The 26,875-nt window shown below is 39.6% G+C and overlaps 1 protein-coding gene across 1 annotated transcript in view; it reads right to left on the bottom strand.

Annotated features, from left to right (window-relative positions):
* ADAMTS14 (ADAM metallopeptidase with thrombospondin type 1 motif 14) overlaps nucleotides 1-26,875 on the bottom strand; it is a 118,403-nt gene that overhangs the window by 49,049 nt on the left and 42,479 nt on the right. Inside the window, exons 5-6 of the mRNA XM_075842728.1 lie at nucleotides 11,077-11,160; nucleotides 9,929-10,085 (exon numbers count right to left, since the gene is read on the bottom strand). Of these exons, the coding sequence (XP_075698843.1) occupies nucleotides 9,929-10,085; nucleotides 11,077-11,160 (241 nt within the window). The remainder of the gene's footprint in view (nucleotides 1-9,928; nucleotides 10,086-11,076; nucleotides 11,161-26,875) is intronic.

Here is a 26,875-nt window from a genome sequence, read left to right as displayed (position 1 = left end):
GCCGGCCTCCAGGGATGACGCTTCATCTTACGTGACCGCCTCTGCAGCTAATCACAGGCTGCAGCGACCTCTGCAGCCAATCACAGGCTGCTGCGTCAGAAAGGAAGGTCGGACTGGAGGAAGAAGAGGGACTCGTCACCAAGACAACGACCGGGTATGTATGAACTGCTTTTTATTTTATTTTTAATCAGCAGCCTCTTTTCTCTATCAGTGATTGATAGAGACAAGTAGCTGCCGATTAGTGTAATATTTTTGTAATGTATTTCTGCCCGCCCGGCCGTTGCTAGGCAACAGCTCCGTCACACACTGACGACACACGGATACCTTCCGTGTGCCTTCAGTTTTTTTGACGACCCCATTGACTTGCATGGGCCTCACGGTCACGGAATCTCAAACCAAAGTAGGACATGCTCTACTTTGGATCGGAACGGAGCAACAGGACCGTCAAAAAAATGGCCCCATTGAAATGAATGGATCAGGGTGCTAGCTGTCAGAAAAACGGCTAGCACCCTGAAGAAAAACACTGAAGTGGGCATGAGGCCTTAAGCCTAATACTAATAAAATCAAAGTTGATTTTATCAGTATTCAGCTTAGATGAGGTGTCAGAGGCACACAGGAGCCGCGGTCAGCCACGCCGTTAGACCAGTTCACTGAAGGATTCGGCTGACAACAGCGTTCTGCAGTAAATACATAGAAGCTGAAACTGTGCCAATTATTGTTTTTAATAAAGTTATATTACAAAACTGATTTGTTAAAATACATACATGACAGTAAAAAAAAAAAGGCACCAAAAGGTGTCCATAAACTTTATGTATGATCTATGTGTATATTACTGTTTTCATGCAACATAAGATGCATATTATGTTCATTTATTCTGAATAATACATCTTGCCTGCGCTTAATGCAACATCAAGATAGACAATTCTCAGTAATAAATCTCAATTAACCAATAATAGTGGGTGTAAAATCACTCACAAAATGCACTTTCCACAAAATTCTGAATTAAAGGCTATGGAAACCTTTGAAAACTTTATTTTAGTTGAAAAAAATATATTATAGTGTTTAATTCAACTTTGTAATTTGTTTTTATTAAAAAAATAAAAATAATTACGGGTTGAGATACAGCTTCTATGTAACCTCGATATTGTAACATCCACAGCCGCGGACCGTCATTCTAAATTACCCCTCAACGGTCGCGGCCATGGATGAGTGAGCGCTGGGCGGCATCTACCTCCTGAGAGGCGCCGGCACTCACTTCCGCATCACTGTGCTGGTGTCACTTCCGCATCACTGTGCTGGTTCCCATAGGGTGCGCGCTCGCTCCTGGCCTTAAAGTGCCAGTATGCGCACATGTGTAAAATCTGTAATTAGCCCATGATCAACCTGGACTATAAAAAGGGCAATGCCCTTTCACTCATTGCCTGAGCGTTGTTGTGTTGGTCCCTTAGTGTTATTCTGTTCCCGTTGTTCTCGTGCCCTGCTACCTGTATCCTGTGCTATATTTGTTCCTGTGCCTTAGAGTGTTGGAGTCGTGTTGTGCCACCTGTCACACCTGCTGTTATACACCACATCTGGTGTCATCTGCCTGCAAGTTCATCTGTGCCTAGCTTCCGCTACTGTCTGGACTATCAAAGGTACCCTTGTACTAGGACTGTTGTTTGACCAGCTTTTGCACGGCGGTGCAGCCTAGTGGGTCCACATACCCAAGGATCGTGACAGATATAAAGAAGCTGTATCTTGCACTAAAAACCCGACTCAGACATGATCCATTTGTTATTGATCACACATGATAGATAACACGTGAATCCTGCGTGTCAAGAGTAGAAAAAAAAGTAATTATTTTTTTAATAAGAACAAATTACAAAGTTGCAATAAATACTATAATACACTGTTTTAGTAAAAAAAAAAAAGTCCTCAAAGGTTTACATAGCCTTAAAAGGATCCTGTCACCAGCATTTTAGCTATAAATCCAGCAATACCTGGTGAAAGTGGGTGAAAAATCATTGTCATCTAAGCTATAAATATGTTCTAAGTAAGCTCTGTAGCTTTAGTATTCCGTTCTTCAGTGGTCCCACGCCGTATGCAAATGAGCAGAAAAGAGTCAAATCTTCATCTGAAAAGAGTCCGATTTTCATTCCTCCAGCATCTCAGAGTGGACTCCACCTCCTTCTTTTTGATTGATAGCTCCTTAGCCAGTCAGGGCCGGACAGGTGGTGGCAGTAGGCGTGGTTAAGAAGCTGCATCCCAGAGGGAAAAATAATTACCATAAAAGGCGGGAAAAGTTTAAACGACTACATTTACTGACAGAGGAGGACTTCAGGAAAGAAGAGAACAGGAATGAACTCTGGACAGCTGCGGCCATTGAGGGGTCAGGTGAGTTTAACAGGTAAGATGTTGATGACAGGATCCCTTTAAACATTCAGTAACATGCTTTAATGGCATACTTGTCTACATTGGAGAAATTACTTCAGGGAGTTTTGTTAACATATACCCTGACCCTTAAAATATAGGTCATGTCCCGATCCTAATGCCCTTGAACACATAACAGTACCAGCACTTTTACCAGTGCACTTTTACAAAAACAGCTGTTGTGCGCCCCAAACTAGCGACAGCCACAGTGCCTCTCCTCCTGCCTGGGGCAGTGTTGACAACATTGCTGGTTCAGTGATAGCAGTAGGTACCAGTGCTTGTTCCTGCTGCCTGCACAGTAACGGGGGCATACATGCATATTTACGCACACACGCTACTGTGCCGACAGCTGGGACAAATGCTGGTCCCTGTTTCCACCATTGAACCATCAATTGAGCCCGGGAGAAAAGCCTACTTCTACTCTTTAACCCCTTAAGGACGCAGCCTAGTTTGGGCCTTAAGGCTCAGAGCCCATTTTTCAAATCTGACATATTTCACTTTATGTGGTAATAACGTCGGAATGCTTAAACCTATCCAAGCGATTCTGAGATTGTTTTCTCGTGACACATTGGGCTTCATGTTCGTGGTAAAATTTGGTCGATATATTCAGTCTTTATTTGTGAAAAATTGCAAAAATTAAAGAAAATTTACAAAAAATAGCATTTTTCAGAATTTAAATGCATCTGCTTGAAAAACAGACGGTTATACCACCCAAAATAGTTGCTAGTTCACATTTCCCATATGTCTACTTTAGATTGGCATCGTTTTTTGAACATTATTTTATTTTTCTTGGACGTTACAAGGCTTAGAACATAAACAGCAATTTCTCATATTCTTAAGAAAATTTCAAAAGCCTTTTTTTGAAGGTGCCAGTTCAGTTCTGAAGTGGATTTGAGGGGCCTATGTATTAGAAACCCCCATAAAACACCCCATTTTAAAAACTAGACCCCTCAAAGTATTCAAAACAGCATATAGAAAGTTTTTTAACCCTTCAGGCATTTCACAGGAATTAAAGCAAAGTGGAAATGAAATTTGCAAATTTCATTTTTTCTGCTGAATTTCAATTTTATTCAATTTTTTTTTAGTAACAGAGAAGGTTTTACCAGAGAAATACTACTAAATATGTGTTGCCCAGATTCTGCAGTTTTTAGAAATGTCCCACATGTGACTCTAGTGTGCTCGTGGACTAAAACACAAGCCCTAGAAGCAAAGAAGCACCTAGTGCATTTTGAGGCCTCTTTTTTATTAGAATATATTTTAGGCAGCATGCCAGGTTTGAAGAGGTGTTGAGGTATCAAAACAATGGAAACCCACCACAAGTGACCCCATTTTGGAAATTACACCCCTCAAGGAATTCATTTATGATTTTTTTTATCATTTTGACCGCACAGTTTTTCACAGCACCTATTTGAATTGGGCTGTGAAATGAAAAAAATGATATTTTTTCCAATAAGATGTCATTTTTGATCAAATTTTCTTATTTTCACAGGGAACAACATACCCCATTTTGTTGCCCAATTTGTCCTTAGTGCGGCAATACCCCATTTGTGGTGATAAACTGCCGTTTGGGCCCATGGGAGGGCTCAGAAGGAAAGGAGCGCTATGTGTTTGTTGGAGTCCAGATTTTGCTGGATTGGTTTTCGGGTGCCATGTCGCATTTGCAGAGGCCTAGATCTATCAAAACAATGGAAACCCACCAGAAGTGACCCCATTTTGGAAACTACACCCCTCAAGGAATTCATTTATGGTTTTTGTTATCATTTTGACCACACAGTTTTTTCACAGCACCTATTTGAATTGGGCTGTGAAATGAAAAAAATGATATTTTTTCCAATAAGATGTCATTTTTGATCAAAATTTCTTATTTTCACAGGGAACAACATACCCCATTTTGTTGCCCAATTTGTCCTTAGTGCGGCAATACCCCATTTGTGGTGATAAACTGCCGTTTGGGCCCATGGGAGGGCTCAGACGGAAAGGAGCGCTATGTGTTTGTTGGAGTCCAGATTTTGCTGGATTGGTTTTCGGGTGCCATGTCGCATTTGCAGAGGCCTAGATCTATCAAAACAATGGAAACCCACCAGAAGTGACCCCATTTTGGAAACTACACCCCTCAAGGAATTCATTTATGGTTTTTGTTATCATTTTGACCACACAGTTTTTTCACAGCACCTATTTGAATTGGGCTGTGAAATGAAAAAAATTATATTTTTTCCAATAAGATGTCATTTTTGATCAAAATTTCTTATTTTCACAAGGAACAACATACCTCATTTTGTTGCCCAATTTGTCCTTAGTGCGGCAATACCCTATTTGTGGTGATAAACTGCCGTTTGGGCCCATGGGAGGGCTCAGAAGAAAAGGACCACCATTTGGCCTACTGGAGCTTTTCTGGTGCTAAGTCATGTATGCAGAAGCCCCTGAGGTACCAGTACAGTTGAAACCCCCGAGAAGTGACCCCATTTTAAAAACTACACCCCTTAAGACATTCATCTAGAGGTGTAGTGAGCATTTTGACCCCACAGGTACTGTGTAAAAGATAATGCGCAGCAGATGGTGCAGTGTGAGATTTGCAATTTAATATATATATATGCCATTTCAGTGTCCAATATAGTGTGCCCAGCATGCACCACCGGAGATATACACCCCTTAAATTGTAATGTGGGTTCTCCTGGGTACGGCAATACCCTACATGTGGCTGTTATCAGCTGCCTGGGCATACGGCAGGGCTCAGAAGGGAAAGATGAGGGGGGTAAGCTGTGCGGAGTGCATCAGGGTAAATTAAAAATCAAGGGATGTATGATACATTTTAAAACAATCTTTTATACAGAGCCCTGGTTTTTCGGGACACGTGTCACATTGGTATATTGTGTTCTTCCTTATCCCCCTCTTATAGCAGACTCTGCACCTCTTTTGACTCTTTCCCTTTCCACCGGTTTGGGGAACTTCTCCTGGAAAGTGTTGCCCTGGTACGATGCGTGTGGCCTCGCTTCCAGAAGTACTGGGTGCCCCCACTTCCTGGTCCCTAAAGATTAGATCTTGAAATTCCAGGAAAGTTCCCCTCTGGCCTGCACATCGACGTAGCACGTACGCATTGTACAAAGCCATCTGTATGATGTGCCCGGCCAGCTTCTTATACCACACCGCATGGCACTGTAGGGCTTCAGGACTTGATTTGACAAGTCCATCCCTCCCATGTACCTATTGTAGTCCAGGATGCAGTCTGGTTTGGGGGTGGCCTTTCCTTCATATATCCTAAATCTGTAGGTATACCCTGATGCACTCTCGCACAGCTTATACAATTTCACGCCATACCTTGCCCTCTTACCTGGCAGGTACTGGCGGAATTGAACCCTCCCTTTAAAATGTACCAGGGACTCATCAATAGAAAAACACTTCTCGGGGGTGTATGCTTGGGAAAACCGGGCACTGAAACGGTCTAATAGGGGTCTCCGTTTATACAAACGGTCAAAACTGGGGTAATCTCGGGGTGGGCACGGCTCATTATCAGTATAATGTAAGAAGCGAAGTATTGCCTCATTTATTTCTTTTTTTAGGTTCCAGTTCATTTCTGAAGTTGCTTTGAGGGGCCCATATATTAGAAACCCCTATCAAACACCCCATTTTAGAAACTAGACCCCTCAAAGTATTCACAACAGCATTTAGAAAGTTTATGAACCCTTTAGGTGTTTCACAGAAATTTAGAGCAAAGTAGAGGTGAAATTTACTCTTTTTATACCATTTTTTTTATAACACAAAAGGATTTATCAGAGAAACGCAACTTAATACGTATTGCCCAGATTCTGCAGTTTAGAGAAATATCCCACATGTTGCCCTCGGGCGGTAATGGACTGAAGCACCGGCCTCCGAAGCAAAGGAGCACCTAGCGGATTTTGAGCCCTCTTTTTATTAGGCACCATGTCCGGTTTGAAGAGGTCTTGTGGTGCCAAAACATTGGAAACCCCCCAAAAGTGACCCCAATTTGGAAACTAGACCCCTTGAGGAATCCATTGCAGTTTTCATGTCATGCATGCGGCTTTTTGATCAGTTTTTATTCCATTTTTAGGTGGCGTGGTGACTAATAAACAGCAATTCTACTATTGTTTTTGTATACTTTTTTTTTTACAGCGTTCACCGTGCGCTATAAATGATATATTCACTTTATTCTGCGGGGCGATACGATCACGTCGATACCAGATGTTTATAGTTTTTTTTTTATGTCTTATGGCGTTTGCACAATAAAATACGTTTTGTAAACAATCATTCACTTTTTGTGTTACCTTATTCTAAGAGCCAGAACGTTTTTATTTTTCAATCAATAAAGCCGTGCGAGGACTTATTTTTTGTGTAACGAACTGTAGTTTCAATCATTACCATTTTTAGGTACATGCGAGTTTTTGATCTCTTTTTATTCCATTTTTTGGGAGGTGAAGTGACCAAACAATTGTGATTGTGGTACGGTTTATTAATATTTTTTTTTACGGCGTTCACCGTGCGGGATAAATAACAAAATAATTTTGTAGTTCAGGCCGTTGTGGACGCGGCGATACCAATTATGTATAGTTTGTTTGTTTATATATTTTTATTAATAATAAATGACTGATAAGGGAAAAAGGGGGACTTTTACTTTTATTACTTTTAAAACTTTTATTTTCTTATTTTTACACATCTTTTTTTAACTTTTTTTTTACTTTATTACTTTGTCCCATTAGGGGACTTGAGGGTAGGAGGCCCTGATCGCTATTCTAATACACTGCACTACATGCGTAGTGCAGTGTATTAGAGCTGTCAGCTACTCACTGACAGCAAGCATAGTGGGTCCTGACGTTGTCAGGACCCACTAGGCTTCCGTCTATGGCATAGCCGGACGCCATTGTTTGGTGTCCGGTTGCCATAGTCACCATCGCCGGCCGCTATCGTGTAGCAGGCCGGCGATGGCGGATTAACCCCTAAGAAGCCGCGATCGCTATTGAACGCGGCTTCTGAGGGGTTAATCGGCGGGGGAGCTCCGCGATCGGTCCCGGCACATTGAGCAGTGATAGTCTGCTGTCGGAAACAGCAGCTATCACAGCTCATGAACGCGCCCCGCGCGAACGGCGCCGTGTTTACTCCATGACCTACTATTAGGTCACTGAGCGCGAACGCTACAGTTAGCATGACCTAATAGTAGGTCATGGAGCGTTAAGGGGTTAAGGAGGTCTCCCCTTTTTTCTAGAGTCTCCTGGACATTCCGGTAGAGTTGAAATGTATGATTTTCCCAGCACTCATTTTCACACATGTGTCATCTGTAGTCATATTAACAGGACCTTTACTCTAGGATGAAACGTTCTATACATTATGGACTACGCCTTTGACATATATCATATCAAGCAATGAATGCAGCTAGGGTGTGTTTAGTAGAGCTCCTTTGGGTCAGCGTGTACTCCTGAACAGCAATGGTTTAATACCTCTGTCACAATATAAATTATGCTAGGAGTTAATTTGTACTGAATGACTCTTAACTTGGTCACAGGATTAAATAGAGACAAATGCAATACTAAAATACTAAACTGGTTGCACAGTTGGGCAGAAGCCAATGCAACACTGGCATTCTTAACAGTTAGATCATCCCAGCTTCATGTGCCAAGAATACATTAGTGTTAGAAAAAGAGAGAGACTCTTGGCCAGGAGACAAAAATACGTTACTAATTGTGGAAGCATCTAAGTTTCAGCTGTGAGCCGAATATATAACAGGTCTTTATTCTAAAAGGTTAATTGGCAAAAAGAACAAATAAGTCCAGTTCATGTCTTGAGCCTTGTGACTATGCCTTAACTTATTGATTAGTTGACTCGTACAGTAGACATAGCCATGCTGCAATGCTCGATGACCGTGACAACCTTTTTTGATAGATGCTTATATCATTTGCACTTAACTCTCCAACTTTTATTTTATTATTTTATTAATATGTTGGCGGCGTTCATATGAGTGAAATATTGGCTAAAGGCATGGAATGTGATAAAATAGCAAAACAAACATTACACGCCTGGTATATATACTGCCGCTCCAGCGTTGCCCCTATGACGGTCCAGCCAGTTCACATTTCGACTACCTGCATGTGACCACTTTAGTCATTCAGTGGCCTCAGCGGTGATGCGGTGGTCATGTGCGGATAGGCGGCACATCCTCACTACAGGAAAGCTAACAAAGACTGGCAAGACCATCAGAGTGGCAGCGCTGGAGCAGCTGGGGTATACCAGGTGAGTAATGTTTATTTTGTTATTTTGTCACATTCCCTGCCTTTACCTAACTTTCTTTTGGCTCTCGGAAAACCTCTTTAACTGTGGATAGATATAATGAATTTCACCACTTAGACAAGACAAACAATTAAGATCAACACTTTCAACTGTATGATCATCTTTTCTATATACAACAGTTAGAAACCCCAGAGATCTAATATATATTTGTGTGCGTGTCCCATATTGATTAGTTAGGCTGATATATAGTATTGCTTGATGTTTTGATTTCCTTAGATCAGCTAGAAACACAATGAAATATAAGTGTATACACTAGGTAGTGCATTCACTTCTTAACCCTAAAGATGCTACCGTCATCAGCACCTTGCAGAGAAGAGTGCTCTGCAAACCAAGACGGTTACAGACTGTTTCATGGTGTTAAAATTTAAAGCAATGACAATTTAGGAGTTAGCATTCAGAAGCAGCAAACAAGTGATAACTTTCCTATTAGCCCAAATAAAGTCATGACCTTTGAACTAGCAAGCAATTTTTGGAATGTGGGATGTTTTTTACCATAGACCAGCACAACAGTTTGCCGGTTAAAGGTTAAGTAAATTATCATAGTGAGTTGGGGAAGCACATAAAATAATATATTGTTGGTGGGAAGATGTTATGACATATTGTATCTCTTCATTTTTATTCACTTGTTTATTACTTTATTTGTTTAAGCTTTCCTTTTAACTCCCAGTTACTCATCACGCTAGTTGTAAATTTACATTTAACCAATAACCTCCTAAACTAAAGCTGGCCATTCACATGAGATAGTTACTGGCCTACAACGGTCTTCTTCATGGTGGCCGATTTCTTAATACTGCCTTAAAGATAGACAGGATAAAGCTAGACAGGCAGGCACAAACGTTTCCAAAATTAATCTCAATGGTTCACGCTGTATTAAAACTCTTTCTAGACATGCAGGACACTTTTCTTTTCCTTCCACAACCTCTTGACTGGCGTATAAATATTTTGCTAGCGCCCCTTTTTCAAGACCCTGTCTAGGAAGGTGAAAGAAGTGCCTAAAACATATAATACATTTGGCGCATGCCATGTGACCAGTTTGTTGGTGCAATTTGTGCCAGAAATCTGGCGTATTTTGATTTGTAAATCTCCACAATGACTACTACTACCGACAATGTTTATGTATTGCACCAAACCACAAGTCAAATTTCTATAGGCAGAGACTCCTTTTGGGGTCAGCACCAACCAGCTTGATGCACATACCTGGTTGACATCATACAATATACAGTACCTTGCATACCTGCAGGACCAAAATCTTGCCTGGTGAGAAACACTGCATGATCGTGATGTTCTGCATGATCTGGATCTGATCGCTGCTGGGAATGGGCCCAGCGACACACTTGTTCAAGACTCCTAGATGGATTCCCACGTTCTATGAGACTAATAGACTAAAAAGGAAACATGAAAATGTTACCGCATATTTCAGCATCCATGCAAACATCATAAATAGTTAATGGACGACATTCTTTTATTATTTTAATTGTTAATACTTGGTCTACTTGTTCGAGCGTTTTAATTCTTTGCTAAACAGTTTTAAGGACCATTGAAAAGGGATTCAATCAAGGAGCTAGAGAGTGAACATGAATGATTGAGGATTTTCTGTTTTATACCTCGTGCCATGAAGGCTGTATGGGGCCACATGGAGATCATACTGATATATCTTGTGGAGCCGTAGGAACTCCGTGTGCCACTATGTGGGCTTCTGTACACTGCAGTATTATGGAATTATCCCTAATAGCAATGCTTTTAAGGGGAGTATAGCGGAGCAAAACGGTGTACAAAGGCGTATGGCAAAATTTTACCGAATCCCAGAGGAAAAAAAAACGGAATCGGCATGTCTCCATATAAAATCAGGGGTGTACATGGCTACAGTATAAGCCCATAAAAGTGTAAATCTCTATACAACTCGAAGTTTGTACAAAGCCGTTACGATCATGTGCATAAACCCTTATTATTGTTACCCAGCTTCATGTAAAACATTTATTTTAATAACCAGCTAACATCAGTTTTGCTATACTAATGTTTAAACTGGCCACTACAAGATGGATTAATCTTATATTAACAATAATTTCCCCACATGAAGGATAGAGAAGCTAAAGTCTAAAAATTCCCTCTATTTTGACAATGATCCACATTGAAAACCTTAGCTAATAGGCAAAACTACAGAGACAATATTAATACGGTAAAATATACAGTATGTCACGCTTCTATTAAAAGAATGGATTTGTTCAATATGACTCTGGCGATGACAATTTTTTCCTACAATTTTCTCTTGCTTACAATAAAATAATTTCAAATAATTCCTAAGCATGTTCCATGTATACTATAAGGCCAGCTGACAAGTACCAAGAGCTAAACAGCATTTTCATGATTCCTTACCTGCCTGTATCCTACCATAATCATTCGGACCAACACTATGTTGACATGGACCCCCAGCGATTCATCGTGGTAAATTTCATCTACCTGAAACAAAAAAAATGATTTCGTCGCTTACAGGATAATTTTACAGTTTTCACACATACAGTATATGTTAACAGAAAATTTAAAGCATAAAAAAAACCTGAAACAATGTTTCTTTGTAAATGTAGTTAAAAAAAATAATATATTATCAAGCCTTTTAATCCGTTTCGGCACTGAAAGTGTTAAAACCTATGAACTGTAAGGAAGAGAGAGAGGACATCTAGCAATATGGAATCCCCATTCTTCTGGATCAAGGTATCGCATATCCCACTGACTTTGCCTTTTCATTCCTAGAACATAGTTCCAATTGTGCTCCTGGTGGATGAAGGATGAAGCTGCCTCGAAAGATGTTAACGCCAAATAAAGAAACATATATCAGAGGGCAGACTGTTTGAAGAGTCTCCATAGATACATAAATATACAACCCTTCTGCCCTTCCTCTTTTTATCACTTGTTTTAACAGACTTCTGCAAACTTTACTGAGGCCTAACTGGAAAGTTAGTAGAAAGTTAGAAAAATCTTGTGGTATATCATGTTAAGTTCGAAAGAAGCGATTTACATTATTGCCAACTCACTGAAAAAAACTGCTACAACTAAATAATCTCGGTAAAGGCTTAACACGAAAGATATAAATATAAAACTGTTCACCTTCAGATATTCTTAACCTGCAATGCAGGCTAAAAGTTCAGTACATGAGGGTAATTCCTCAGAGTGTTCAAAAGTTCTACATGTTTTTCAAAAATGGAAATATTCTTAAAACAATTTTCCCACCTTAACATTCCCTTCTCTAAGTAAGGACTCACAGGTGATCATCTGATCGCAGTAGTACCTGAGCTCAGGGGTGGAAATGAACTCACCACCCACTACAGGGGAAATGGGGTATTACATAGCGCTTATTCAAATAAATTGCAATATATGGTTAGACAGAAGTCTCCATAGTTGGTGTCACCCTTTGAAGCTGCTCTCAGTTCTGACCTACCAAGTCCACCATCAAGCTAATATTTGATTTGAGACAATGAAACTTGCAGAGATTTTATTTAACTGGTCCAATATTGTTGGTTTATGAAGCCCACCCAACTTTAGTTACTGTACTCCACACTGTCCAAAAAAGTTTTTTTTTTTTTCTTTCTTTAGAAAAACATCCTCAACAAACTATAATTAACTTTAGTCTTAAATTATACCGTAAGGTAACGGGTAGCTATATAAGACATAGAATATTTTAACAAATCCACCACTGTTCATTTTGCCCAGCCTCTTATCTGCTTGCTGTAAGAATTGATAGACTTTCCCAGAAGGAACCTCTATCCTCCAAGAAACTGAAATGAAATAACCTTTTGTCTCTTGATGAGAAAAACGCCTGCAGGTTACATTTTCCCAGAGAGGATATCAGTTATAGGCAATAATAAAGTGTTCTTATTGCTGCTCAGAGCACAATATTGATGGTTGTAGTCTGCTAAAATAACCATCACCATTCACTCTAAAACATAGTAAATATGAATGCCACTCATTCAAGTATAGATGAAGCAAGCTGTTGTGGAACTTGATATTGTTTAGACCTAAAATGTCATACGATTACTTCTTATGCACTACAAGTATACTTCTTTATGGTTTTTCCTATGAGTACTGCAGGATAAATGTAGTTTTACATGATGCTCATTGGGTGACCATGGTAATACATAGACACACAGAGCCCTCCAGAGTGGGAAATGCTCTTTTCAGCGCATCTGTGTTCTGGCTTATAGAGGGGAATTACAAGTGGGGGAATGTCTATTGTGATATTCACATATGTAGGCTTATAAAAATGTATTGTCTTGATCATAAGACCTCTTTAACTCCTTGCCGTCGCTAATATGTAGATTCACGTCCTAGCCGCATATGCCCCATGCAGCCAGGGCGTGAATCTACAGTTCCGTGTTCGTGCCAGCATAGCGCTGAGGAGAGCGCTCTGACACGGACAATTTCAGTGTCCCCGGCACCCCAGCCATCTGCTCACTGATAGCCAAACCAATTTATAAAACAAACGTCTCGCGCTTGTCCTCTCCTCTCAGCCTCCTTCACAGGTGTCAGATAGAAGGAGACTGATTGAGAGAATTGCAGGAGTGAACAAATTGTGTGTGTGTGTGTGTGTGTATGTATGTGTGTATGTATGTATGTATGTATGTATGTATGTATGTATGTATGTATGTATGTATGTATATATATATATATACACACATATATATATTTTACTGTATGAATGTGTGTGTGTGTGTGTATGTATGTGTGTGTGTATATATATATATATATATATATATATATATATACAGTGAAGGAAATAAGTATTTGATCCCTTGCTGATTTTGTAAGTTTGCCCACAGTCAAAGACATGAACAGTCTAGAATTTTTAGGGTAGGTTAATTTTACCAGTGAGAGATAGATAGATTATATCTAAAAAAAAAAATCACATTGTCAAAATTATATATATTTATTTGCATTGTGCACAGAGAAATAAGTATTTCATCCCTTTGGCAAACAAGACTTAATACTTGGTGGCAAAACCCTTGTTGGCAAGCACAGCAGTCAGACGTTTTTTGTAGTTGATGATGAGCTTTGCACACATGTTAGGTGGAATTTTGGCCCACTCCTCTTTGCAGATCATCTGTAAATCATTAAGATTTCGAGGCTGTCGCTTGATAACTCAGATCTTCAGCTCCCTCCATAAGTTTTCGATGGGATTAAGGTCTAGAGACTGGCTAGGCCACTCCATGACCTTAATGTGCTTCTTTTTCAGCCACTCCTTTGTTGCCTTGGCTGTATGTTTCGGGTCATTGTCGTGCTGGAAGACCCAGCCACGAGCCATTTTTAATGTCCTGGTGGAGGGAAGTAGGTTGTCACTCAGGATTTGACGGTACATGGCTCCATCCATTCTCCCATTGATGCGGTGAAGTAGTCCTGTGCCCTTAGCAGAGAAACACCCCAAAACATAATGTTTCCACCTCCATGCTTGACAGTGGGGATGGTGTTCTTTGGGTCATAGGCAGCATTTCTCTTCCTCCAAACACGGCGAGTTGAGTTAATGCCAAAGAGCTAAATTTTTGTCTCATCTGACCACAGCACTTTCTCCCAATCACTCTCAGAATCATCCAGATGTTCATTTGCAAACTTCAGACGGGCCTGTACATGTGCCTTCTTGAGCAGGGGGACCTTGCGGGCACTGCAGGATTTTAATTCATTACGGCGTAATGTGTTACCAATGGTTTTCTTGGTGACTGTGGTCCTAGCTGCCTTGAGATCATTAACAAGTTCCCCCCGTGTAGTTTTCGGCTGAGCTCTCACCTTCCTCAGGATCAAGGATACCCCACGAGGTGAGATTTTGCATGGAGCCCCAGATCGATGTCGATTGACAGTCATTTTGTATGTCTTCCATTTTCTTACTATTGCACCAACAGTTGTCTCCTTCTCACTCAGCGTCTTACTTATGGTTTTGTAGCCCATTCCAGCCTTGTGCAGGTCTATGATCTTGTCCCTGACATCCTTAGAAAGCTCTTTGGTCTTGCCCATGTTGTAGAGGTTAGAGTCAGACTGATTAATTGAGTCTGTGGACAGGAGTCTTTTATACAGGTGACCATTTAAGACAGCTGTCTTTAATGCAGGCACCAAGTTGATTTGGAGCGTGTAACTGGTCTGGAGGAGGCTGAACTCTTAATGGTTGGTAGGGGATCAAATACTTATTTCTCTGTGCACAATGCAAATAAATATATATAATTTTGACTATGTGATTTTCTGTTTTTTTAAAAAAATATAATCTATCTCTCACTGGTAAAATTAACCTAGCCTAAAAATTCTAGACTGTTCATGTCTTTAACAGTGGGCAAACTTACAAAATTTCCTTCACTGTATATATATGTATAAATAAATATATATATATATATATATATATATATATATATATGTGTGTGTGTGTATGTGTGTGTGTGTGTGTGTATGTATATATATATGTATATATATTTGTGTGTGTGTATGTATATATATATATGTATATATATATGTGTGTGTGTGTGTGTGTGTGTGTGTGTGTGTGTATATATATATCTCCACACACACATTTACAAATTATATGGAAAGTATATACTTTGTATACCCTGTGCCCCTTAGAGTTAGAATAGGCAGGCAGGATAGTAGGTTAGTTAGCTAAAAAAAAAACAAAACAAAAAAAATACAAAAATAGCTATGTTATCCAAAGTACAGTAGTTGAAAAGTTATGACCGTGTAAAAGAGTGAATGCCAAAACTCTAAATTTAGGCCTGGTAATTGAGGCATCGATGACCCTTGGTCCTTAAAGGGTTAAGAGCATCTATTATAGGAATTAGTCATGTCCACTCATGACTGAAGATATTCTGGTCTGGAAAACATAATTTCTGGTATTTTGGAATATTCCGAATCCATCAAAATTGTTATTAATTTTGGAGAACATAATTGTTGGTTTATTTTTAATGGTATTTTCTTCTCTATGTTAGTCTGAAAATTCATAAATCTAGATAATCTTGTTGAGTTGCATGGATACCATGAATACTATTGAGTTAAACATGGATTCAATTATTCTTAATATATCAAATGGAAGATTTATTATTATGTTATATTTTATAGTTGGACCCTATACCAATTGCTGCCTATAGAACAACATTTTAGAAGAATAAAAAAAACTATAATTAAAGCAAATCTGTCATGATGACAGACCCTATAACATCTATAAACATGAGAGTAGGTACTGTTGTCCAGAAAACAAAAAACAGAAAATATGTATTGAAAATATACAAACATTTTTATATTATTATACCAATTTAAAAACAATTTATAGATATGCATGATTAAGGGGATTGTGTCATTGACTGTATTTAACCCCTTCCCTCTTTGGCCACTTCCTGACCTTCCTGAGAGAGCCTCATTTTTCAAATCGGACATGTTTCACTTTATGTGGTAATAACTTCAGAATGCTTTTACGTATCCAAGTGATTGTGAGATGGTTTTCTCGTGACACATTGGACTTTATGTTACTGGCAAAATTTGCTCGAGGCATTTAGTATTTAATAGTGAAAACACCAAAATTTTGCAAAAAATGTGCATTTTCCACAAGGACTAAAAGGAGAAAATGCACCACTACTTTTGTAAAGCAATTTCTCCCGAGTAAAACAATACCCCGCATGTGGTCATAAACGGCTGTTTGGACACACGGCGGAGCTTAGAAGGGAAAGAGCGCCATTTGTCTTTTGGAGCTCAAATTTAGCAGGAATGGTTTGCGGAGACCACGTCGCATTTGCAAAGCCCCTAAGGGACCAAAACAGTGAAAACACCAAAAAAGTGACTCCATTTAGGAAACTAAACCCCTTGAAGAATCCATCTAGGGGTGTAGTGAGCATTTTGAACCCACAGGGGTTTCATAGATTTTATTAGAATTGGGCAGTGAAGATAAAAAAAATCATTTTTTTTCCAATAAGACGTAGCTTTAGCTCAAAATTTTTCATTTTCTCAACAAATAAAGGAATAAAAGAACCCCAACATTTGTAAAGCAACTTCTCTGGAGTACGGCAATACCCACTTTGTGGTCATAAACGGCTGTTTGGGCATACGGCAAGGATCAGAAGAGAAGGAGTGCCATTTGGCTTTTGGAGAACAGATTTTGCTGGATTGGTTTCTTGACACCATGTCACTTTTGCAAAGCTCCTAAGGTGCCAGTACAGTGGAAACTCCCCAAAAGTGACTCGATTCAGAAAACTACACCCCTTGAGGAATTCATCTAGGGGTGTAGTGAGCATTTTGACCCCACAGGTGTTTCATAGATTTTATTAGAATTGGGCAGTGAAAATAAAAAAAATCCTTTTTCTTCAATAAGACGTAGTTTTAGCTGAAAACGTTTCATATTCTCAACAAATAAATGAAAAAAAGCACCCCAACACTTGTAAAGCAACTTCTCCTGTGTACGGCAATACCACATATGTGGTCATAAACTGCTGTTTGGGCACAGAGTAGGGCTCAGAAGGGAAGGAGCGCCATTTGGCTATTGGAGTACAGATTTTGCTGGATTGGTTTCTGGGCGCTATGTCGCATTTGCAAAGTCCCTGTGGGACCAAAATAGTGGATCCCCCCAGAAGTGACCCCATTTTGGAAACTACACCCCTCAAGGTATTCACTTAGGGGTGTAGTGAGCATATTAACACCACAAGTGATTGGCAGAAATTGGTGTGCACTCGATGTTGCAGAATGAAAATGGTTTTTCAATAGATATGCCAATATGTGGCGCCCAGCTTGTGCCACTGGAGACGCACACCCCAAAAATTGTTAAAAGGGTTCTCCCGGGTATGGCGATGCCATATATATGGACGTAAACTGCTGTTTGGGCACACTGTAGGGTTCAGAAGGGAGGTAGCGCCATTTGGCTTTTGGAGCGTGGATTTTGCTTGTAGTAGTTTTGTGTCTTACTGGTGTTTCCGTTTATAATGTGGGGGTACATGTAAGGCGGGCAGAGTATATAAGGGGCATAGTCAGGTGGTATAGTGGGGTAAAAAAAACCAATAAAATAATCCATAGATGTGTGTTATGCTGGGGAGCAATCCTTTCTGCACAGGCCGGTGTCGCACTAATAAATGGTCTTTACTTATTCCCCTTTTGGTCCACACTCGGCACCTTTGAAGTTTGGGGAATTTTGCTGGGAAAGTGTTGTCCTGGTATAATACAGGCGCCCTCACTTCCAGCAGATATGTTTGGGCCCTCCCCTTCCTGGTTCCCTAATTTTAGGGGCCTTGATAATTCGCCACTTGAAACAGAAGAAACGTTCCCCTCGGGCCGGCACAACTGCATATTTTTATTTCCTGGCTTATTGGTGCCTTGACTAATTTTACTTTTTCATAGACATAGTGGTATGAGGGCTGTTTTTTTTTTTTTGTGTGACGAGCTGTAGTTTTTATTGGTACCATTTTGGGGTACATGCGACTTTTTGATCACTTGTTATCCTTTTTTTTTTGGGAGGCCAGGTGACCAAAAAACAGCAATTCTCGCATATTTTTTTAGTTTTTTTTATACAGCATTCACCACGCATTATAAATTACATATTAGCTTTATTCTGCGGGTTAGTCCGATTCTGGTAATACCTAATTTATAGCACTTTTTATGTTTCGCAACTTTTTGCACAATAAAATAACTTTTGTAAAGAGAATGTATTTTCCTGTCGCCAAGTTGTGAGAACCATAACGGTTTTAAATTTTTCATCGACGGAGCTGTATGAGGGCTTGTTTTTAGCGAGACGAGTTATAGTTTTTATAGGTACCATTTTTGGGTACATGCGACTTTTTGATCACTTTTTATTTCAATTTTTGGAAGACAAAGTGACCAAAAAATAGCAATTATGTCAGTATTTTTTAGTTTTTTTTTTACGGCGTTCACTGTGCGGAATAAATAACAACATAATATTTTTATAGTTCAGGTCGTTACGGTCGCAGCGATACCAAATATGTATGGCTTTATTATTTTTTTCAATAATAAATGACTTGATAAGGGAAAAAGGGCGATTGTGTTTTGTGTTATTATTTGAAACTTTTATTGTATTTTTTCCAACTTTTATTTTTACTTTTATTACACTTTTTATTTACACTTTTCTTTAGTCCCACTAGGGGACTTGAAGGTCCAACTGTTTGTTTGATGTTCTAATACATTGCACTACCTATGTAGTGCAATGTATTGGAATTGTCAGTTGTTCACTGACAGCAAGCCGATCAGGCTCCGCCTCCGGGCGGGGCCTAATCGGCTAACGTAATGGCAGATAGGAAGCCATTGTTAGGCATCCTGTTGCCATAGTAGCAGTCGCCAGCCTTGCCATCGCATGGCAAGGCTGCCGATTGCATATAAACCACTTTGATGCAGCGATTGCATTGAATCGCTGCATTGAAGGGGTTAATGGCAGGAATTGGAGCTAGCTCCGGTTCCTGCCGATAGATCGGGGTGTCCGCTGTAACATACAGCGGACACCCACTGCTGATGACGCCGGCTCAGCTTCTGAGCCGGAAGCTGAGCCGGCGCCATCTTGCTGATGGTACCGGAAGCCTCCTGGGCCCCGCCGACGATGTGGCATAGGAGGATTCCGTTACAGGCTGATCGGGAGGTAAGCATTAGCCCTCCAACCGCCTTTGCAGCCACTGGCAACCCAGCGATCACGTTGCTGGAGCGCCGGTGGCTATAAACTCCTCACATGCTGCGATCTCTATTGAACGCAGCATGTGAGGGGTTAATCGGTCGGATCGGATTCTAGCTCCGGTCCTGGCCGATACCTCAGGGTGCCAGCTGTAACATACAGCTGTCACCCGGCGGTGATGTCGCTGGCTCAGCTCCTGAGCCAGCTTCATCTCCATCACGTACAGTTACGTGGAGATGCGCGAAAAGACCATCTCCCATCACGTAACTGTACATGAAATGGCGCGAAGGGGTTAAGGCCTTATATATTAGAAACCTCCAAAAAGTCAACCCATTTTAAAAACGTCACCCCTCAAAGTATTCAAAACAGCATTTAGAAAGTTTCTTAACCCTTTAGATGTTTCACTGGAATTAAAGCAAAGTAGAGGTAAAATGTAGAAATGTCATTTTTTTTTTTTTTGCAGAAATTAATTTTTAATCCATTTTTTTTTCTGTAACACAAAGTTTTACCAGAAAAATGCAACTCAATATTTATTGCCCTCATTCTGAAGTTTTAGGAAATAACTCACATATGGCCCTAGCATGCTAATGGACTGAAGCACCGGCCTCAGGAGCAAAGGAGCATCTAGTAGATTTTGGGGCCTTCTTTTTATTACAATATATTTTGGGCACCATGTCAGGTTTAAAGGGCTCTTGCGGCGCCAAAACAGTGGAAATACAACCCAAAAAGACCCCATTTGGGAAACTACAACCCTCAAGGAAATTATCTAGGGGTGTAGTGAGCATTTTGACACCACAGGTTTATTGCAGAAATTATTGGAAGTAGGACGTGAAAATTAAAATCTAAATTTTTTCAAAGAGAATGTAGGTTTACCTAATTTTTTCTAATTTCCACGAGGAGTAAAGGGAAAAAAGCACTGCAACATTTGTAAAGAAATTTCTCCCGTGTAAATAAAGGCCCCACATGTGGTCATAAACGGCTATTTGGACGCACTGCAGGGCTTAGAATGGAAGGAGCGCCATTTGGCTTTTGGTGCTCAAATTTAGCACGAATGGTTTGCGGAAGCCATGTCGCATTTGCAAAGCCCCTGAGGGGACAAAATAGTGGAAACCCCCCACAAGTGACCGCATTCTGGAAACTACACCCATTGAGGAAATTATCTTGAGGTATAGTGAACATTTTGACTGCACAGGTTTTTTGCAGAAATTATTGGAAGTAGGCCGTGAAAATCTAAATTTTTTGAGCTACTGGGCCAGTGTACAACATTTGTCGTATGGATGCGGCAAAATGGGGGAAGCACTAACTTTCCATGATGTATCCATACAACAAATGTCGGGAAGGGGTTAAAGACAGATATTATCTAAACAGAAAAGGTTAATGACAATGTTTTAAATATGACTGGGTATATGGGGTAATGTTACTTGGTGCCCTCAAGTTGCTCCCCTCTGCCGTGGATCTGCCACTTTGGGATGCTCTCTGTGTTGTCCCAACATGGCTGCAGCGCTTCTCAGACTTCTGATCTGAGGGACTCCCACTGTTCTCCGAATGGCCAGAGCTGCTCACGGTAGATCCACAGCAGAGGGGCACTACTGGAGGGCACCAGGTAATATAAATCCATGTACCACATCACATTTATAATTTTGTCATGGGACAGGAGGGTCGCTTTAACTTATTATCTAAAATACATACATACAAATAGAGGGGTTCACAACCATTCTTCTAATTTAATAAATACAGTCAGTCAGTAGCTAGCATTTATCCCCTGACAGTAATTCTTAGACTTTCCTCCACAAATCAAAAAAATTACTCTCTTGACACAGTCTAATATATTCAGACTTGTCAATAGAGAGGTACAGAAACTTGGCTCCATAGACAATGTTGGATATCTCTCTAGGAACTTGCAGACTGCAGAATGAGATATTGTGTGCAGTGGAATGTCAACATAAGGAAAGTCAGTAACCATTTCTTGAAGGAATATTTATGTTTTGCAGAGCGTACATCTTGAATTGATTTCACAACTAATGGATAAGTGGTCCAACAAAACACAATAACAGCCTCTAAATGTTGTCATTAAAGCATGCAGGGAATGTTAAACTTTAATGCTCTGGAAAAGTACAATTACTAAGTAGTAATAATAAAAACATAGTAAGAAAGCAACATGAAAAATATTACTATCTACTCCACTACCAGTTCCAAGAATAGGTTGAGTTGTCTACATGAGGTGGAAGCAGGGCCAGCCTGAAGTTGCTAGGTGCCCTGTGCGGCACTTTCTATTTTTGCCTCCCCCTTATAGATTACCGTATAGTTCCACAATCATACAGTATAATGCTAAAACAACATTGCGGTAAGGTGCCCAAATTTCGGTACGGTATAAACCAGCACCAGCAGGGCACCATTTTGATTTTTGCTATGAAGGCCCCTCTGCTATATGTATACCACTGCTTAGGCCGTACATTTCCTTAGATCTTTGGAAAGATTAAAAGGAGAATATTTTATATTCCTCAGTAGAATGTTCCTTATCTCTGCAAAATGTTTCCTTACTAAATAGAGAGTTGGAAAATTAGAAGTCGGTATTTCATTCACAACTTTCTTCCTTGTACATGATTTCCACTCTTGCATCTTCTATGGACAACATGGATTCCATGTACAGATTCTTTATTTATGTAAATCGATACAAGTTGAGCCAATGATTGTATATGGGTAGAATTTTACAATCTATTTTATAACCTAGCCAGTAACGTTATATAACCTGTAATTGAAATGAAATTCTGAGAGACCACAGTTGATATTTATAGTTTTGTGCTTTTCATTTACTAGTATTAACTCCAACTAATTCCATATCGTAACTGTTACAGATTGAATCTGACCCGCTGTAAAAATCTGACAGGGGGATTTTTCACACTTAAATCTGATTAAGGTGGCAGGAACTGGTGGCACTTAAAACTGAAAAAAGGAGACTAACTGAAAAGTCCAAAGCCTATAAGGCGATGAAGTCTCTTATCTTGGATAAAATTATATTAAGGTTACACAGTTTAACGAGAAGTCTATATTATGCTCACTTTATTTCTCTTTCTGTTTGTGTATATAAATATATATATATATATATATATATATATATATATATATATATACACAAAATAACTGTAAAAAGGGGGCACTTTTACGACATGTTATAGAATACGTTTTTATTTTTCCACTCTGCTAAATACAGAATAGCAATAAAATTAACTACAAACACTGAACCATAAGGGCATGTTCACACTGGGCGGATTTTCTTCAGCTAGCTACACAGTGAAAGAAATCTGGGCAGATTTTACAGCTTGCTGCAGATTTTTAAATGTGTAGCATGCCCTATTCTGCTGCGGAAAGGTGGCGGAATTAATTTTGGATATTATGCTTAAAAGGGTCGTGCGAGACGATGAGAAAAGAAACTAGCTGTAGGAAATGTGATTAAATAAACCAAACATTACTCACCTATTAAATCCCCTGCCGCTCCAGCACAGATGCTCCTGTTATCCCCACTGGTCCTTGTTTTCTTGTCTTGAAGTGATAACGTGCCATACATCCACGTAACTGCCTCAGGCAACCACTGACCCCAGTAGTGATGGTAGCATGTACGGCGTGTGACCGCTGAGGCAGTGGTTGGCTGCAGCGGTCATGTGGATTTATGGCATGTAATCAATGTATAAAAATAAACAAAGACCGGTGGGGACCACTGAAGCATCGGCGCTAGCGCGGCAGGGGATTTAATAGGGGAGTAATGTTTGGCTTGTTATTTCGTTATCACATTTCCTGCAGCAAGTTTCTTTTTTTTATGCTCTCGGACGACCCATTTAACATTACAAATGGTGAAATACATTTCAATATCCGCATAAGTATGGTGCGGATATTCAATGACTATTTTGTAGCGAATTTGCTGTTGATTTCTCTGCAGCAACTCTTCCCTTTGTGAACATACCCTTAGGCTATTTTCAATTGGGGCAGATTATCGCAGCAAATCTGCAGTAAAATCTGTAACAACAATACAGAACATACTAGTGCGAATAGTGATACAGATTTGACTTTTGTGAATGCTGCTACGAAATCCACTGCATTTTTGCGGAAGCATAGCCCTAAAATCCACACAGATGTTTTGTGTGAATAAGGTTTTAGAAAAAAAAAAACATTAACTTGCATTTTACTATAGTTTGATGTCGATTTTGGGTGCTGAAAATAGTTTTAATGTTATTTAAATTAAGGGGCTGTTGGCAAACTGCAGTATTCACATGTATATTTTTAATGCACAATTTTAATTTGGAATAATTTATGAAGACTACTGTGACTGTAAATCTATATAGACTCTTATATGACATGCAAAACCATTATAACTAACAGAAATATTATTCATATGCAAGTCAAGAGGTGAAAGCAGTGAACAGTGACATTATTTGGCTAAAACATCTTAGAGGGAACTCATAAACACACAATACATGCCTTCACACAGGCTTGGATACAATTGGTAACTGGAGACGTGCCAGTGAAAATGTAAAACACAGTTCTCTGTTCCCCATTAGTCCCTCAGGGTCCTAAATGTTTGGGAACAAATGTTCCCTGTTCCTCAGTTCTGCAAAATGAACTACGAGGAAATGAAGGAGAGGGATGTTTGTGCTGTTTCAAAAGCTGAACCTAGACAGATTGGTCAGGAAATTACATTACAGTGATAAGAATAAGGTAATGTGCACAGTACCCTTGTCTGTCTCCTTTTCTTTTTTTTTTTCCTTAAAGAGTGATCAGAACGCATTGCAAAAGTTATACCAAAGTCTATTTGTTTCCTGTTATAAGCCAATTTTTTAACTTGGTATCTGCTAATCTATATGTACACATCTGTTACCAATCTATCACCCCAATTTCACATCAAAATGCTGCTTTTCTATGTTGTGGGACCAATCATATTAGATAACAAAGTTATTTATTTCAATTCACATGTCTAACTTATAGTTTATATGTAAGATATATCTATATATAAAACGGACTAACTTTGTAAATACATTGCGTTACTTACAGTGCATTCGGATAGTCTTCAGACCCTTTCACTTTTTACACATTTTGTTATGTTGAGGACTTGGGCTAAAATAAAAAAATTAAAAAATCCAGTTTTCCCCCATAATTCTGCACTCAATACCCCATAGTGACAAAGTGAAAACAGAATTATAGAAATTTTTGCAAATTTATTAAAGATGAAAAACTCTTCATTTCGCATGCACGTATTCAGACCCTTTGCTATGAAATTTATCTCTGGGGGCCTCCCATTTCTCTAGATCATCTTTGAAATGTTTCTACCCCTTGATTGGATTCCCACTGTGGTAAATTCATTTGATTGGACATGATTTGGAAAGACACACCCCTGTCTATATAAAGTCTCACAGCTGACAATTTATATCAGAGCAAAAACCAAGCGATAAAGAGGAAAGAACTGCCTGTAGAACTCAGAGACAGGATTGTGTGGAGGCAGAGATCTGGAGAAGGGTACAAAACATGTCTGCTGCACTGAAAGTTCCCAAGAGCACAGTGGCCTCCATAATTCTTAAATGGAAGTAGTTTAGAACAACCAAGACACTTCCTAGAGCTGGCCGTCCCACCAAACTAAGTAATCGGGGGAGAAGGGCCTTGGTAAGTGAGGGGACCAAGAAGCCAATGGTCACACTGGCAGAGCTCCAGATCATGTATTCAAATGGAAGAAACTTCCAGAAGGTCAACCATTACTGCAGCACTCGACCAATCTGGGCTTTATGGCAGAGTGGCCAGAAAGAAGCCACTTCTCAGTAAAAGACACATGAAAGACTGCCTGGAGTTTGCAAAAAATCACCTAAAGGACTCTCAGACTGTAAGAAACCAGATTCTGTGGTCTGATGAAGCCAAGATTGAACTTTTTGGCTTCAATTATAAGTGTCATGTCTGGAGGAAACCAGGAACTGCTCATCACCTGCCCAATACCAGCTCTACAGTGAAGCATGGTGGTGGCAGCATCATGCTGTGGGTGTGTTTTTCCAATGGCTGGGACAGGGATACTGGCCAGAGTTGAGGGAAAATGAATGGAGCAAAGTACAGAGACATTCTTAATGAAAAGCCGATCCAGTATTCTCTGGACCTCAGACTGGGCCAAAGGTTCACTTTCCAACAAGACAATGACCCTAAGCACACAGCCAAGACAACAGAGGAGTGGCTTAGGGACAACTCTGTCTTGAACCCAATCGAACATCTCTGGAGAGACCTGAAAGTGGCTGTCCACCGACGGTCCCCATCCAACCTGACAGGGCTTGAGAGGATCTGCAGTGAAGAATGGCAGAAAAATCCTGAAATCCAGGTGTGCAAACCTTGTGACAACATACCCAAAAGACTGGAGGCTGTTATCACTGCCAAAGGTGCTTCAACTAAGTACTGGGTCTGAATACTTATGTCAATGCAATATTTTAGTTTTTCCTTTTCAGCAAATGAAAAAACATTACTAACATTCTGTTTTCACTTTGTCATTATGGGGTATTGAGTGCAGAATGATGGGGAAAAACTTGATTTTCTTTTATTTTAGCACAAGGCTTCAACATAGCAAAATGTAAAAAAATTTAAAGGGTTTGAAGACTTTCTGAATGCATTTTATCTTGTACTTGTCCTGAGTTACAGCGTTTATTATAGTCCAGAACTTAATTTACAATTCTGCAAGCTTCAGAGCTTAAATCTCCTAAATTTCCTTGATGATGTAATGTCTGGTGCCTCCGGTGATTTGAATTCTGGGAATGCTAGTCCCAATTAGACACTGTACAGTTATTTGATGTAGGAAAAACAAAGGCTGTAGGGTTGGTAAGACAAACTTCCGATTCCATTCCCACTGTCCGACACAGACAATATTAACCCTTAGCACTCCAGACTGTTCAGGGGCGGGGACCACTCATAAAACTTTTACACTTGGTGCAAAGTGTTAAATCGGCCCATCGTCCAGTAGTGAATTTCCTCCACTGGTCTTCACAGGAGGAACATCACTACTGAGCGTGTGTACCACAGATTCTGACATTTTAACTAAGTGCCTTGGAGCAGCAGCATGAAGATACTTAGTCTAAGTGAGAGGAGAGAACAACGGAGAGATGATGAATGATTTTTCTATTGCTGCTAGAACATCCAAGTTATCATTTTCACATCAAGGTATCACTGTTTTTTTTAATTAATAAGGTCCTTAGATTAATACTGTAGAATATAATATATATTTATATAATTAAAATGTCTAACATTTTCTTAATTCTGTTGTAAGTAAATATGCTACATGCTATGCATTTAATAAATTAATACAATGTTAACAATATTTAATATTTCCTCCAACTATGAATTAGACTCCACAGCCCTGGGAAAAACTATTTCGCTAATCTGTTACGGATCTGTCAGATGACACTCTTAAAAACTGTTTCCATATCAACCATAAGTATATAAATAATAAGATAAACAGAAATTCTATTTAGCAAAACCAATCTAATGTAACTATTGAAAACTCTGCATATGTATTAGCTATACATTTGCACATACATTATCAGA

Source organism: Rhinoderma darwinii, chromosome 11, assembly GCF_050947455.1.
Source record: "Rhinoderma darwinii isolate aRhiDar2 chromosome 11, aRhiDar2.hap1, whole genome shotgun sequence".
NCBI lineage: Eukaryota > Metazoa > Chordata > Amphibia > Anura > Rhinodermatidae > Rhinoderma > Rhinoderma darwinii.
This window is presented reverse-complemented; position numbering and strand designations above follow the sequence as displayed.